The following is a 16,191-nucleotide window of genomic DNA, read 5'->3' as shown; positions in this document are numbered from 1 at the left end:
TATTATTATTATACAGAATTACAGTACTGTGCAGAAGTCTTAAGCACATATATAATAGCTAGGGTACCTAAGATTGTCAATGTGGAATGGAGAGCAAATTTGTAAGTCTGTCAGGAGCAAAGGATGTCGGGAATGGCGAGGGTGGGACGCCACAGCAGGGATGTGGGACAGGTGGCAGAGAAGGAGTGCCAGGGGCAGGGGGTGTATTGGGTGCAGACACACCCAGCCCTGAGACACCAGGCAAGGTCATTTGATTCCATACATTTGGTTTACTGATCATTACAGATGGCTCTCTGGTGCTTACCGCTCCCTTTCCTCTCCTTTTTCCCTTTTCTCAACCGTGATTCCCTCTCCCTGCTTCCTTCCCACTTTCAGTCCACAATAGAGACCCAGATCAGAATCAGGTTTATTATCACTCATGTATGTGATGAAATTTGTTTTTTTTTTTGCAGCAGCCATACAGTGCAATACATAAAATTACCACAGTACTGTGCACAAGTCTTAGGTTTCCTTTCTGTATGTGTATGTGTTGAAGATATTTGCACAGTGCTGTACACATGTGCAGAGGTGAATGAAAAGCTTCCTGGTGGCAGCACTACAGATACACATCTTCAGGTAAGCAGCATTCACGAAAACCAGATTAAAGGTTAGCACACTGAAAGGTAGTGAAATGTGTCATTTGCGACACAGTCAGAGGATGTTCTGGGGCAGCCTGCAAGTTTCATCATATTTCTGGCACCAACATAGCAGGACCACAATTTATTAACTTGTATATGGGAACGTGGGAGGAAACCAGAGCTCCTGGAAGAAATCCATATTGTCATGGGGAGAACGCAAAACTCCGTACAGACAATGGCAGGGATTGCTGGCATTGTAAAGCATTACATTGGCCATCCGCTGAAGAAACACCAATTATACAAGAAGTAATGCACATTGAACAAACAGCACCACCGCAACACACTTAAAACGCTGGAGGATCTCAGCAGGTCAGGCAGCATCTACATGTAATGATAAACCTTCCATCAGGACTAGAGAAGTCAGGTGGATGGGGGGAGAGGTAAGAAACAGCGAGGTGGTAGGTGGGAAAGGTAAAGGGTTGCAGGGGAAGAAGAGAGGAGAGAGGACCATAGGAGAAAAAGAAGGAGGAGAGGTACCGGGGGAGGGTGCAGTTAGGCGAGAAGAGGTGAGAGGCCAGAGTGGGGAAATATTGAAGAGGGAATGGGGAGGGGGGAAATTACCCAGAAATTTGTGCAATCAATGTACAATATCATCAAGTTGAAGGCTACCCAGACAGAATATAAGGTGTTGTTCCTCCAACCTGAGAGTTTCCACTGTTGTGCAAAATGGGTAAGTGCTGCCATACAGACGTGGTGATTAGCGTTGGGCCATTCGGTTCAAGACCTGAGTGGCTGAAGGGAAGCAGCTATTCCTGAACCTGGTGGTATCAGATTTCAGGCTTCTGATCTCCTGCCTGACGATAGCTGTGAGATCTACCATCTGCAAAAGTTGTCATTCTAATTCTTGTTGCCCGTACCCTAAATTTCCTCAAGATGTTATTCATCCATAAGACAATAAGACATAGGAGCAGAAATAGGCCATTTGGCCCATCGTGTCTGCTCTGCCATTCAATTATAGCTGATCCATTTTTTTCTCTTCCTCAACCCCATTTCCCAGCCTTCTCCCCATAACCTTTGAAGCCATGTCCAATCAGGAACCTATCAATTTCTACCTGAAACGTACCCAATGACCCAGCCTCCGTAGCTGCATGTGGCAACAAATTCCACAAATTCACCACCCTCTGGCTGAAGAAATTTGTCCACATCTCTGTTTTGAATTGATGCCCCTCTATCCTGAAGTTGTGTCCTCTTGCCCTAGACTCTCCCTCCATGGGAAACATCCTTTCCACATCTACTCTGTCTAGGCCTTTCAACATTCGAAAGCTTTCAATGAGATACCCCCTCATCCTTTTAAATTCCAGTGGGTACAGACCCAGAGCCATCAAAAATTCCTCGGATGATAACCCTTTCATTCCTTGAATAATCGTTGTGAACCTCCCCTGGACCCTCTCCAATGCCAGCACATCTCTTCTAAGATGAGAAGTCCAAAGCTGTTCACAATACTCAAGGTGAGGCCTCACCAGTGTCTTATGAAGCCTCAGCATCACATCCCTGCTCTTGTATTCTAGACCTCTTGAAATGAATGCCAACATTGTATTTGCCTTCCTCACTACTGACTCAACCTGCAAATTAACCTTTAGGATGTTCTGCACAAAGGCTCCTAAATCCCTTTGCATCTCAGATTTTTGAGATGAATTTTTGGATTTTCTCCCTGGTTAGAAAACAGTCTGCACATTTATTTTTGCTACCAAAGTGCATGACCACGCATTTTACAATATTGTTTTTCTTTTGCCACTCTCTTGCCCATTCTCCTAATCTGTCTAAGGCCTTCTGCATCCTACCTGTTTCCTCAACACTACCTGCCCCTCCACCAATCTTCATATCATCTGTAAACTTGGCAACAAAGCCATCCATTTTATTATCTAAATTATTTATATACAGCATAAGAAGAAAGCGGCCCCATCACCGACCCCTGAGGAACACCACTAGTCACTGGCAGTCAACCAGAAAAGGATCCTTTTGTTCCCACTTGCTGCCTCCTACCAATCAGGCAATGCTCTAACCATGTTAGTAACTTTCCCGTAATACCATGGGTTCTTTACTTTGTAAGCAGCCTCATGTGTGGCATCTTGTCAAAGGCATTCTGAAAGTCCAAATATACAACATCCACTACATTCCCTTTATCTATCCTACTTGTAATCTCCTCAAAGAATTCCAACAGTTTTGTCAGATAGGATTTTCCCTGGAGGAAACCATGCTGACTTTGTCTTATCTTGTCCTGTGTCACCAAGTACTCCATCACCTTGTCCTTAACAATTGACTCTAACATCTTGCCAATCACTGAGGTCAGGCCAACTGGTCTATAATTTCCTTTCTGCTGCCTTCCTCCTTTCTTAAAGAATGGAGTGACATTTACAATTTTCCAGTCCTCTGGCACCATGCCAGTGTCCAATAATTTCTGAAAGATCATTTCTAATGCTGTCACAATCTCTAACACTACCTCTTTCAGAACCCTAGCGTGCAGTTCATCTGGTCCGGGTGACTTGTGTACTTTTACGTCTTTCAGCATTTTGAGCACCTTCTCCCTTGTAATAGTAACTGCACCCACTTCTCTTCCTTCACACACTACAACATCTGGCACACTGCTAGTGTCTTCCACAGTGAAGAATGATGCAAGTGATCTCCCTGCCCTAGTGCTACCTTGATTTAAAGATTCCACTTTCTTCCAAATCCCTCTGCAATAACACCAATCCCTATCTTTGATTTCCCCACCCCTTTGTGGTTCAAGTTCTCCCCTTCCAATTTGGTTCCATCATTGCTACAAAACCTTAATCTCTCAAAACCCCAAATTCTGAAATTGCTTCTCTAAACTCTTGAGGCCCTCCTTTGGCTGGTGTTGACCATGGATGTTGCATCCTAGCTGTACGCAAGCCAGGGCAGTGCGATGCGGAGAGCAAGCTGTTTCCCACGCAGCCGGCTCCCCCTCTCCTTACAGCTGTGAATCCAAGGGAATGGCAGAGACAGATACAGTTTGGCATCAGCAACATTGCAGGAGTTGCCAGTCACTGTAGGACTGCCCAATGTAGGACAGCAGAGCTTTGAGATCGGAGGATTTCTTCTCCTAGATGATCTGCCAACCACACAGACGAGACCATCTGCCTGAAGTGAGTGTTTTAAGGCACTAGTAATTAGCATCATTAGCTTAATTAGTCTGGCAAGATACCGTGAACCAAGGTTCATATGCTTACAGTTCTATATTCTATGAAACAGTTGATCATTACCAGATCTCAACGTGCAGCCACAAACAGGGAGAATTCAATGATACTTTCTGAACAGTTAAAATGATTGGTTGTTTATTGTTTCCAACAACAGGAGACCTGTGCAGAGGAGTTTTTAAAGTGGAAAAGCCATGGCTCTAGGGCAGTTCCACTCTCTCAGCCTCGGTAATCTGGGCCCTGTGGTACGAGTAGTCATCACAACTGGGGTCTTCCTTGGTTGCAGTGGATGGACATGACATCTTCTGTGCCTTGTCATGCCCCTCGCTCTCCATGGCACTTAGCAGAACAACCTTCCTGTCCATTGGATCTCGCTGTAGATCTCATCTGCACAGCCTGCTGGAGCTGGCTTCACACGCTAGGACAGTATTGCCCCTACCTCACTGGTGTATGAGGCCCTCCGGCTACCCTCGGTCGGTTTAGAATGCCTGTCAAAGCGGTGTACCGGGGTGTGGCCGCTGCCGCATGCAAACAGCACTCAATGTTAAGGCTCTCTTTTGGTCGGAGTTGACCACATGTGTTGCCTCCTCGCTGTCCACCTTTCCATGCATGAGACAGAGCCGTACGATACGGAGAGCAAGCTGTTGCCCACACAGCAGGCTTCTCCTCTCCACAAAGCTGATGAATCCAAAGGAATGGCAGAAACGGATACATTTTGGCACCAGAGGCATTGCAGGAGTTGCCAGTCAGCGTTGAACTCAGTGTAGGACTTGGGACTCCAGCTCTGGACTTTTCCTCAGGGTTTACTCCTGAAGCCTTCCCCATGAGTGCATATAGCCACGAGGATTGAGAGTAATGTTTTTCTTCTCCTGGATGAGCTGCCAGCCACAGCTGATGAGCCCCATCTTCCAAAGCAACTGGTTTTAAGGTGCCAGCAACCCGCTTTTGCCCTTTCTACTGATGGTGGGAATGGTTCCTCTGAGCTTAGTAGCTAAGCCACATGTGAAGGCCAGGAGCTAGACTTGATTGTCAGAGACTATTTGAGGTGCATGCCATTGGGAGTGCTTGAGAATTCATCCACTCTTCCCTCAACCCCCACACCCCCGCCCCTCACCTGGCTATGATAATTGTTGGATCCAACTGCTTAGTTCTTAGATTAAACTATTTAATTGTTATTTTCTTTGTAGTTTAACAATTAATTATCTGCTAGTATTTAAATAGTTCTTATATGCATTAACAGTTTAGTATTGTACATAGCCTGCAGAACAATATTAAACTGTTAAAGTACTGTAAGTGCCTGATATGTAAATGCAAATGCCCTTGGAAAATCCTACAAAAAGCAGTGGATATGGCCTAGTCCATCTGGGGTAAAGGCCTCCCCACCACTGAGCACGCCTATACCGAGATTGCTGTAGGATAGCTGTATCCGACATCAGGACAAGCTCTCTTCTCACTGCTGCCATCAGGAAGGTGGCCCAGGAGCCTCAGGGGTCACACCACCAGGTTCACGAACGGTTATTACCCCTCAACCATCAGGCTCCTGAACTAGAGAGGATAACGTCACTCGCCCCATCACTGCTCTGTTCCCACAACCAATGGGCTCACTTTCGAGGACTCTTCATCTCATGTTCCTGATATTTATTTCTTATTATTTTCTTTTTGTATTTGCAATCTGTTGTCTTTTGTACACTGGTTTTCTGCCCCATTGGTGAAGTTTTCATTGATTCTATTATGGCTATTGGATTTATCAAGTATGCCCACAAGAAAATTAATCTCAGGGCTGTATATAGTGACATATATGTAATTTGACAATGAATTTAATTTAAACTTTGAACATGCCTCTAGTGGTGAGACAAAGTAAAATTCTGGAAAGCTTGCAAAGCTTCTTTGTTCTGCATAATTCTTGAATAGGTGATTTCTTCATTGGTTAATTTGGTACTACATTATTGGAATACTAGCTTTCTAATTGTTTAATTCTTATCTAAAAATGTGAATGGAATTTTCCCTATGTCTGTAGTATAACAGCTGTTCCATACTGACCACCATCTCTGCATCTTAGTCCCTTGTTATTAAGCCTTCTGCTACTAGTTTCTGTTTGTTCCTTTCCTTCATTCTATTAATGCTTACTAAAATGATTGTGAAGCAACAAATTTTGTGCCCCTTTCCTGCCTTCCGAAAGAACCCTGGACTTAAACGTCACAATCCAACACAGGCCTAAGGAAGCACTATACTGCTATCACAGAACAACACATTTCATGCCATACAGTACTATACAAAAGACTTAGGCACATACAAGGGACTAGGGTTTTTATATATTATTACATAGAGGATATTATTATATCTATACACAGGCTCGCACAAACATTGCCTGGTCATTCTGCCATCATTGTGGTGAGTGCACGCACTTCAATGTCTTCCTGGTATATTCTCATAGTTAACTCATCGTTTTCTCTCGGAATTGCTACATACATTCAGAGTCAGACACCGAAGCTTAGACTGATTTTATTCTTTATTTGCACTTAACTGCAAGTGTGCGAGTGTGTCCTGCTGTTTCACTGCTGCGTCCCAAACTGAGCTGATGCACTCTGCTTGGCTTCATGGTGCCTCTCCTGCCATTTCTCTTGTAAACATGTAAATGTGTATATACGTTGTTATTATAACTCTAGTGAAGGAAGATTCATGTTACAAAATAAACAAGTTTGTAAGTACACTGTCGAGTGCATCATATTCTAATTCATGTGTAGTCTTAAGTTAACCAGTTGATAACTGAAGATAGCATGTCTAATGCCTGGAACAGGGGGAGAGGGAGAGGGAGAGGGAGAGGGAGAGGGAGAGGGAGAGGGAGAGGGAGAGGGAGAGGGAGAGGGAGAGGGAGAGGGAGAGGGAGAGGGAGAGGGAGAGGGAGAGGGAGAGGGAGAGGGAGAGGGAGAGGGAGAGGGAGAGGGAGAGGGAGAGGGAGAGGGAGAGGGAGAGGGAGAGGGAGAGGGAGAGGGAGAGGGAGAGGGAGAGGGAGAGGGAGAGGGAGAGGGAGAGGGAGAGGGAGAGGGAGAGGGAGAGGGAGAGGGAGAGGGAGAGGGAGAGGGAGAGGGAGAGGGAGAGGGAGAGAGAGATTCTACTTCCAGGAATTCACACTGCACAAGAATGCAATTATTGTTTACTTGTATCATTTTGTAAATATCGCAGATTTCTTTTTACTGATTTGCTTTTTGATGCACCCAATAAACAACGTTATACTAAAGTGCTAATCACTTCCAACCATTTTTTGTTTGGTCATAACCCACATATCCAATAACTGTGCTGTACTGCTGCTGCAAGAAAATTAATGACGCGTGATTGATGATAAACTTCTTTTGGATCTGTGTTGTGGACTGAGAGTGGCAAGGGTCAGGGAGAGGGGAATCATGGTGGGGAGAGAAGGGAAAGGAGAGAGGAGGGGTAAAACAGGAAGCTCCAGAGAAACATTCTGTAATGATCAATAAACCAATTGTGTGGAATCAAATTGCCTTACCTGGTGTCTCAGGGGCAGATGAGTCTGCACCTACACCCCCCCCCCCCACAGCACACCACCCTTGCCATTCCCAACATCCTTTGCTCCTGCCAAATTTACAAACTCGCTCTCCACTCCACATTGACAGGTACAGTACTGTGCAAAGGTCTGGCTATATAGACGTGTAGACGTGGTATGTCAGTGGTATTTAACTCAAACCTGATGGGCAATGGTTGGTGTACATGAATTTTGTTAAAGATGAGAGTCAATCATTTAAGTTTGAAGCATTTATTAAAATTTTTATAAAACAATACAAAATATCCTGGCAACAACAGTAAGAAGTTTCAGAGTGAATCTCATCAGTCACCTGGTGTATAAAGTGCTTTTGCTTCATGCCCCTTAGGAGCCAGCTAATATACCAACTGTGCTGTTACGGCTGGTGCTTTAACTAAACCAAGCTGTGCCACTGCTCAGCACAGGCCACCATTCAAATGAGATGATACAACACTTACAAAATTCTAGTCGTCTTAGTATAAGACAACAAGAACATGTCATACTCAGCAAAACATAATAGCAATGTACAACAATTCAAATTGGCTGCATGTACTACCAGCGGTCTGCTATAAAGTACCTTACAATCGCTGATAATACTGTTTCAGAAAATAGTCAGATTGGGCAATGGATCCAACTTGCATTAAAAGGACATTTTTAAGCCGTCACTCACACATTTCCAATGAGTGAGTTTGGACTTCAGTTTCATCCACTCAACGTTCTTCTGCATTCAGAAGAACAAAAACTTTTGATTTTAAAGGCTTCCAAGTTTCTGCCTGAATATTTTCACGTCCAAAATAGTTCCCACAACTGAGAAGGTTCACCACCAGCCGTGGATCCTCCCAAAGTGAGAGGCAAGTCTAAATTTAAAGTCATTCACTTCAACAAACATCACCTCAATGCAATTATTTTTTGCATAGATTCCACCAGGAAGACTCAAGATAGAAGACAAACTTGTAACTACAAAACAAAATAGTGAATGTTACGGCCAAAAGATACTTTCATTCCAGACTCTTCCATTCAAGGAAACCCCATTCATAACAGCAAACAGAATCAGAAGGTACACCGACAAGGAAATGGTTTCTATATAATTGTTACATTGAGGTACTTTTACTCAAAATACTTGAAGATGAGGGAAATAGTTTTAATTCATTCCCATGCTGCAGACTATGTTGTTACTTCTCCACTGGCAAAGTGCCCTCTGCAACCTCATTCATTTCCATCCTCACACTGGCTGCTGGCAGGGGCCCTGAATGGTTACACCTCCACTGGCAAAGTGCCCTCGGTGACCCCATAAGTGTTTCCCTTGTGCAGAGCTGATAAAGAAAGTTTGTGACATCACCGAACTCACTCCCACCTGCAAAGGCCTTCACATTTTCAATCTGCAAGAGCTCCCTCCAATAACCCAGTGCCGAATTGCAACTTGTCCTTAGTGTAGGCTTGACTGAGAGACTGAGTGAAACATATTTGAAGCTTTCTTCATTTGTGCAGCAGGGAGACATGTTTTCTTACATTAAAAAGAACAGCCTTTTGTGGGGAAATCTCAGATGGGACCACACCTGGGAACTAGCTTCTGCCCTGAAGCACTATTAATATGGCAGTGGATTGTTACACTCCAGCTCCGTGTTCCTCAGTGGCCGAGACAGAGCCATTTTCCACCCCTCAGAGGTTGTTTACATAAACTCCACACCTTACAAGCTTCCCTGCGGGTACCCTACAGGTGGGGTACCCTACGGCAACGGAGAAGCCACTGCCCCCGCTCTCTGCCCACTTTCACTGGACACTTCCAAACGGGATTTCAAGTCAGCAACAGAGAGAAAAGCTTAAAGTATACATTCAGCAACTTTTGAACACAACCGCCACATTAACAAGGAAGGCCCACGAGCACAGAAAAACACACATTAACACCCACTTTTCAAAGCTTCAAAAAAAGAGAAAAATCAGTATGTGGCACTTTCAGAACCCATCTAGAGTTTTGCAAAACAAAATGAACACAAACACGATAAAATTTGGAAGATTTCACACAAACCTTAAAAAGACTACTCTTACTTTTGTATCTGGAATGTCTTTTTCCTTGAAATCTTTCTCCTGTCCCAACCCCACCTCTAATACTCTGGTCTTTCCCCAGCTCCTGCTTCAGAAAAGTGTGTGATTTGGTAGAAACTAAGGAAACAGAATTTATACATTTTCCCTCCCGGAAAATGCTGTAAGAATGGAAACCAGTGACAGGGAAGTTGGATTCACAACTAGAGAATTTTTTTTTAGAAAACAGAATATATACAAAAAATCTCTCTTGCACACCGTCCTCTGGTATGCAGAAGTAGCCTTGTTTTTTTTGTTTTTAAATAAGCTGTAGAGTACACTACATTTCAGTGGGTGTTTGGTGCCTCTAGTCTCCCAAGCCTTATGCAGCCGAATCCTTCTAAATCCAGCCAGCCCTCCCTCCCCCACCCCCTCTGCCAGTGCCCAGGGAAGACAATGGAAAGAATAGGAACTGCTGGAAACGCAGACACACAGCTCAGTCTCAGTAGCCCAAGCTAACAGTGAAAAAAAGCAGCTAAAATAAAACCACAATTGTTATGGAGGTGATCACAGTACAAGTTTAAAAACTGCTTTTTTTTTTAAAAAAAGAAAACATTCCTTTGGTGAAGAGACAGGTGCTTAAATTCTTGCTCGGCTTCTCAGCTGTTTGGACTCTTAAGCATTTTATAATTGCAAACAATCCTTTACAGGTTTCAAAAATGCTGTAAACAGCTCCTTCTTGTGTGAAGCAGTATTGTAATATTGCCAGAATTGGAAGCCAGCCAGCAGGCCCTGGTTTAATTGCTGTTGTGTTTCAGGGAGTAAATGACATCACGCGCAATTGTCAACCAGGACCAAGGGTGGCAACAGCTGCTGATTGGCTGGGTGGATTGCACTCGTCTTCTGTCTCCGTTTGGCCAGTTTAGATTCGGAGGGAGGAGACAGCCGCATGGAACATGAGGTAGCTTTGATGAGGATCGGCTGACTCTCCTCGTCCTGATTTTCTTCGTGCTGGGTGAGCTGCCTGTTGACGGCGATTGCCTCGGCCGCAAAATACGTGAGATCTTTGGCACTGCTGTTCCTGGGGGAGCAGGACAGAACAAAGGATTGACACGGCTCTACCCAAAGCATAACGCAAACAACAGGCTCCAAACCCGGCTGCCCCACACTGCTTAATAACCCACTCACAGCCCTTTGTCTCAGCAGCTTAATAAAGCCAAGGCCCTTCGGTAACCAAATGATTCATTTTTTTTTAAAAAGGGGGGTCACTGCAAGGTTTGGCTTATAGTTGAATGGAGGTAACATTTAAGACAATTTCAGCAATAACAGTCGAGAGGGGGTGGTGGTGGGGGCGTTTTGTAACACCATGTGTATTTAAAAGGGTATTTCACAAGAGACAGACACACAGGAGAGATTTAGTGAGCTTGAGAGGAACAAGACAAACAAAATATTGTCTATTCAAAAGGAGGGAGGGGGAGAGGGGGGAAGAGAGAGAGAGGGAGAGAGGGAGAGAGGGAGAGAGGGAGGGAGGGAGGGGGAGAGGGGGAGAGGGAGAGAGGGAGAGAGGGAGAGAGGGAGAGAGGGAGAGAGGGAGAGAGGGAGAGAGGGAGAGAGGGAGAGAGGGAGAGAGGGAGAGAGGGAGAGAGGGAGAGAGGGAGAGAGGGAGGGAGGGAGAGAGGGAGAGAGGAAGAGAGGAGGTTTAGTACAGTTTGGGAGTAAGTTTAGACCACAAGACAGGAACAGAATTAGGCCATTCAGCCCATCCAGTCTGCTCTGCCATCCCATCATGGCTGATCCCGGATCCCATTCAACCCCATACACCTACCTTCGCAATATCCTTTGAAACCCTCACCAATCAGAAAACTTAAAACTTCTGCTTTAAATATACCCACGGACAGTCTGTGGCAGAGCATTCCACAGATTCACCACTCTGACTAAAAACATTCCACCTTACCTCTGTTCTAAAAGGTCACCCCTCAATTTTGGGGCTGTGCCCTCTAGTTCTGGATACCCCCAACATCCTCTCCACATCCACCCTATTTAGTCCTTTCAACATTTGGTAGGCTTCAATGAGATCCCTCTACATTCTTCTAAATTCCATTGAGTACAGGCCCAAAGCTGCAAAAATGCTCCTCATATATTAACCCCTTCATTCCTGGAATCATCCTTGTGAACCTTCTCTGGACTCTCTCTCCAATGACAACACATCCTTTCTAGATACAGGGCCAAAACTGTTGACAATACTCCGAGTGCAGCTTGACTAATGTCTTATAAAGGCTCAGCATTATCTCCTATCTTTTATATTCTATTCCCCTTGAAATAAATGCCATTGTATTTGCTTTCTTTACTACAGACTCGACCGGTAAATTAACCTACTGGGAGTCTCCCAAGTCCCTCTGTACCTCTGTTTGAAATTCCTCCCCATTTAGATAATAGTCCGCACTATTGTTCCTATTACCAAAACGCATCATCATACATTTCCCAACACTGTATTCCATCTGTCACTTTTTGCCCAGTCTTCCAATTTGTCTAAGTCTTTCTACAATCGCATTGCTTCCTCAGCACTACCTACCCCTCCACCTAAATTTGTACCATCCACAAACTTTGCCACAAAGCCATCAACCCCATTATCCAAATCACCGACAAAGTGTGAAAGGCAGAGGTCCCTGCGGAACACCACCAGTCACCGGCAGTGGCTAGTTTGTGTATTTAAAAAGGGAATTTCACGAGAGGCATATTTGGTGAGAGTATGGGAGGAACATTGACAGATAAATAAAGTCAGAAATATGAACATAGAATTAATTGAAAGTTGAGGGGGTTATGCTTGGAGATAAAATCAGTGTGACTGTACAGAATACAAAAAGACAGTGACAGAAAGTCAAACAGAAAAATGAACTACAATACAAAAGGGGGCATGACGAAAATGCAGACAAGGGGCAGAGAGAGTAATTGTGCACACCTCTTTTCCCAGGTTTGGGGAATCAAGAACCAGAGGGCACGGGTTTAGGATGTGAGGAGACAGATTTAATTGAAGCCTTAGGGGCAACTTTTCCCTCACACAGATGGAACGAGCTGCCAGAGGAAGTGGTTGAGGGAGGTACATTAACAACATTTAAGACAGTTAGGTAGATACAACAAGGATAGGAAGAGTTTAAAATGACATGGCCAAACGCAGGGAAGTGGATTAGCTCAGGTAGCAGTCTTGGTCAGGATAAACCAGTTGGGCCGAGCAGTCTGTTTTATGAACTCAAAAAAAAAATTCCAACAGCTAAAGACAACACCGCTGCTTGCAAAGACAGGAAAAACTGCAGACGCCGAGATGTGCAGCAACACTCCAGATGCCAGAGGGACTCAGCAGGTCAGGCAGCATCCGTGGAGGGAAATGGACAGGGTCGAGACCCTTCACCGGGAGCGAAAGACAGAAGGGAGATGGCTAGAATAAAGAGGTGGAGCAAGAACTGATGGGTGATAGGTGGATCCGGGTGAGGAGGATAAACAGGGAGATGAACAGGACTCTTGGATTTACTGAGTATGCCCACAAGACAATGAATCTCAGGGCTATATATAGTGACATGTATGTACTTTGATAATATCTCTACTTTGAACTTTGAAATTCAGAGTTATACACATAAAATACTTGAGGAACTCAGCAGGTCAGGTAGCATCTGCAGAGAGGAATAAATAGTCAACGTTTCGGGCTGAGACCCTTCATCAGGACAGTTGAGTACCCCCAGAATTTTGTGCGTGTAACTTACGACCTCTAGCTTTACTCCCACCGAAGCTCAGCAGTTATTTTTTAGGTTTTGTCTGTATAAGCCTGGTCAGATCCTCCCCCCACCCTCACTGCAATGTTAGTGCAGTCAGAAAGGCCCACCCCAAAATGTCTGACAAACACGCCTCAGAACATTCCAACAGCGCCCCCCTCCAAACTGAAAAGTGATCGGCGGACCTACCTCTGGAGGAGACGGGGTGTTGGCAGGGTATTCTCTGGTGCGTGCTGGAAACAGACAAACAGGAGGAATCAATGGAGATTTGTGCAGTGACAGAGCAGAGGATGGAAATTTAGCAATTTGATAGTTTGGGCCGTTGCAGCCCTTGGTATCGGATACATACCCCCTGCACCCATGGGTGCTCCAGCACCTGTGCTGCACTCAATCTCTTCTTGGCGTCTCTGACGAGGAGCTTCGTAATGAGGTCCTTGGCACCAAAAGAGATGTGAGCCCAGTCTTTGTCAGGGAACTCATATTTCCCTTTCTGGATGCTCTCAAATAGGTTATTCTGTAAATAAAAGATTTATGATTTAATCATTGGGTCAAAGATCAGATTTATTTGTCATGTATATTTACATGTATTAGAAATTTGCTATGGTGATAGTCAGGGTGTGACATGCAGAAATAAAACATTCAACAATTATAAAAAATAAACGGATTAAAGCATGGATATGGAATGAAATGTGCATAAATACCAGCGTGTATTTATAATGTAAACAGCATCAAAGTGGTTTAAAGTGTTTACAGAGCAGTGACGGGGATCTTTGGATCATTACCATTTTCATATCCAGTTCTGATGGTCAACTAGTGTAAGCACTGTCAATGAAATCCCGAAGTCCCACTAATCCCGTAGGTTTCATCTCGCTTGCCTTTGACTATTACTCTTTTTAAAAAGCGGATAGTCTTAGGAACATGTTTTTTGTGAATCTGGCACAGAAGTAGTTTTGAAAAGCTGTTTCTGCTTGAGTTTCGAGCCCCTTCTCTCTGTAGGCAGTTCCAGCTTCACACCTCTCCGTTATGTCAGCGGTGACTACAGGTGATGTCTACCCACACAGGCTACTGCCCTGTACAGACAAGTCGACCCAAATGCGCCTGACACTTCTTCACAGAAAATGGAGGTGCTAGGGCAATACTAGAATTACTGCTGACCTTGAGAAGGTTGATGCAGTTCGTTCGAGCTACCTGTCTGTGTGGTGAATGTCTTTATTCAGTTAGAGATGCAGCATGGCAACAGTCGCCAATTACACTCGTGTCCATTTAACCTATGAAACCTGCACACATTATATACAGGAAGGGGCCAGTAACACCATGAAGGATCCCACCACCCTGCTCATGGACTGCTGTCTCACTCTCACCAGGGAGGAGGCTGATCTTTCCCGGGATCATTCTCGTGAATCTCCTTTGACCCTCTCCAATGCCAGCACATCCTTTCTTAAAATAAAGGGCCCAAAACTCCGAGTGCAGTCTGGCTAATGCCTAATAAAGCCTCAGCATTACATCCTTGCTTTCATACTCTTGTCCTGAAATGAACCTAACGTCACATTTGCCTTCCTTACCACAGACTCAACCTGCAAGTTAACCTTTAGGGAATCTTGCGCGAGGACTCCCAAGTCCCTCTGCAGCTCTGATCTTTGAATTTTCTCCCCATTTACAAAATAGCCCACACCTTTATTCCTTGTGCCAAAGTCATGATTATATACTTCCCTACTCCATATTTCACCTGTCACTTCTTTCAGTTCTCCATTCTCCCTCTCCAAGTCCTTCTGCAGACACCCTGCTTCCTCAACATTACCTGCCTCTCTACCTGTCTTCATATCATCAGCAAACCTGGCCACAAAGCCATCGATTCTGTCATCCAGATCATTGACATATAATGTGAAAAGGAGGTAATAAAAAAATCAATACAAAAATTAAAAACTGAATGCTGGCTATATTCAGCAGATTAGTCTGCATTTCTTATCTGTTGGATTAGACTGTTTAATTGTTATTTTATTTGAAGCTTAACAATTACACGGGTGTATAGTACCTGTAAAAAGTGTTCACCCTCACCCGAAGTTTTCATGTTTATTGTTTTACAACACTGAATCACAGTGGATTTAATTTGGCTTTTTTTGGACACTGACCACCAAAAAAGACCCTTTCGTGTAATTAATTTGGTCACTTTGTAGAAATCTGTTTTCACTTTGACATGGAAGCGTCCTTTTCTGTTGATCAGTGTCAAAAAAAATCCTACAAAAAGTAGTGGATATAGCCCAGTCCAACATGGGTAAAGCCCTCCCCATCACTGAGCACATCTACATGAAACGCTGTCACAGGAAAGCAGCATCCATCAACAGGGTTCCCCACCACCCAGGACATGCTCTCTTCTCTCGGCTGCCATCAGGAAAGGTGGTACAGGAGCATCTTTGGTGCTGGTTAAGTTTTAATAAATAAAACAGAGTAATCTAGAAACACCGAAGAGTTTAAAACATCTGGCTACTCACCTGACAAGATGGGCACGCCTCACCGCGGTCCCAACCACAGTCTGTACCACAGTTTCCTACAAAGGGTGGATAGCCGCTGAGCATGATGTACAATATAACACCCAGACTCCACAAGTCACAGCGTTTATCGTAGATTGAAGCCTCCTCGTTAAACACCTCCACAACCTCCGGGGCCATGTACTCTGCAGAGCCACACTAAAACAAGAGAACAAATTTCACAGTGATTGAGTGGTAACTACTCAAGTGACGCTGTGCTATATGCCCAGATTAAGGACAATTCCGAGAAAAAACATTTCCGTTTAAAATGGATAAACACTGGAGAAGCTCATACACTTTCACAATAGGCTTATGACTTTTTTTAAAAAAATCAATTATAGTAAAACCACATGAATCTCATGAACATCTTTTATCATTTTGTCAACATTAGGCTACAGAAGATAAGGCAGTGGAGGTTTGACAGTTTTCCTTCTCCTAGATGTGCTGACAAGCCAGTGACTGCAGGAGAATGGGGTGGAGAGGGATAATAAATCAGTCCTGATGGCAAAC

General features: G+C 44.3%; 1 protein-coding gene across 2 annotated transcripts in view; it reads right to left on the bottom strand.

Annotated features, from left to right (window-relative positions):
• Positions 1-7,591: 7,591 nt before the first annotated feature.
• Positions 7,592-16,191, bottom strand: part of mknk2b (MAPK interacting serine/threonine kinase 2b) — a 29,657-nt gene continuing 21,057 nt past the window's right edge. For both annotated transcript variants that reach the window (XM_073068150.1, XM_073068151.1), the window contains 4 exons: positions 15,646-15,840; positions 13,506-13,670; positions 13,346-13,389; positions 7,592-10,473 (listed from right to left, as the gene is read on the bottom strand). In XM_073068150.1, coding sequence (XP_072924251.1) covers positions 10,224-10,473; positions 13,346-13,389; positions 13,506-13,670; positions 15,646-15,840 — 654 coding nt within the window. In that variant the 3' untranslated portion in view covers positions 7,592-10,223. The remainder of the gene's footprint in view (positions 10,474-13,345; positions 13,390-13,505; positions 13,671-15,645; positions 15,841-16,191) is intronic.

This window comes from Hemitrygon akajei, chromosome 16, assembly GCF_048418815.1.
Source record: "Hemitrygon akajei chromosome 16, sHemAka1.3, whole genome shotgun sequence".
In the NCBI taxonomy this organism is placed as follows: domain Eukaryota; kingdom Metazoa; phylum Chordata; class Chondrichthyes; order Myliobatiformes; family Dasyatidae; genus Hemitrygon; species Hemitrygon akajei.
The sequence above is the reverse complement of the archived record's forward strand: the minus strand, read 5'-3'. Positions and strand labels throughout refer to the sequence as shown.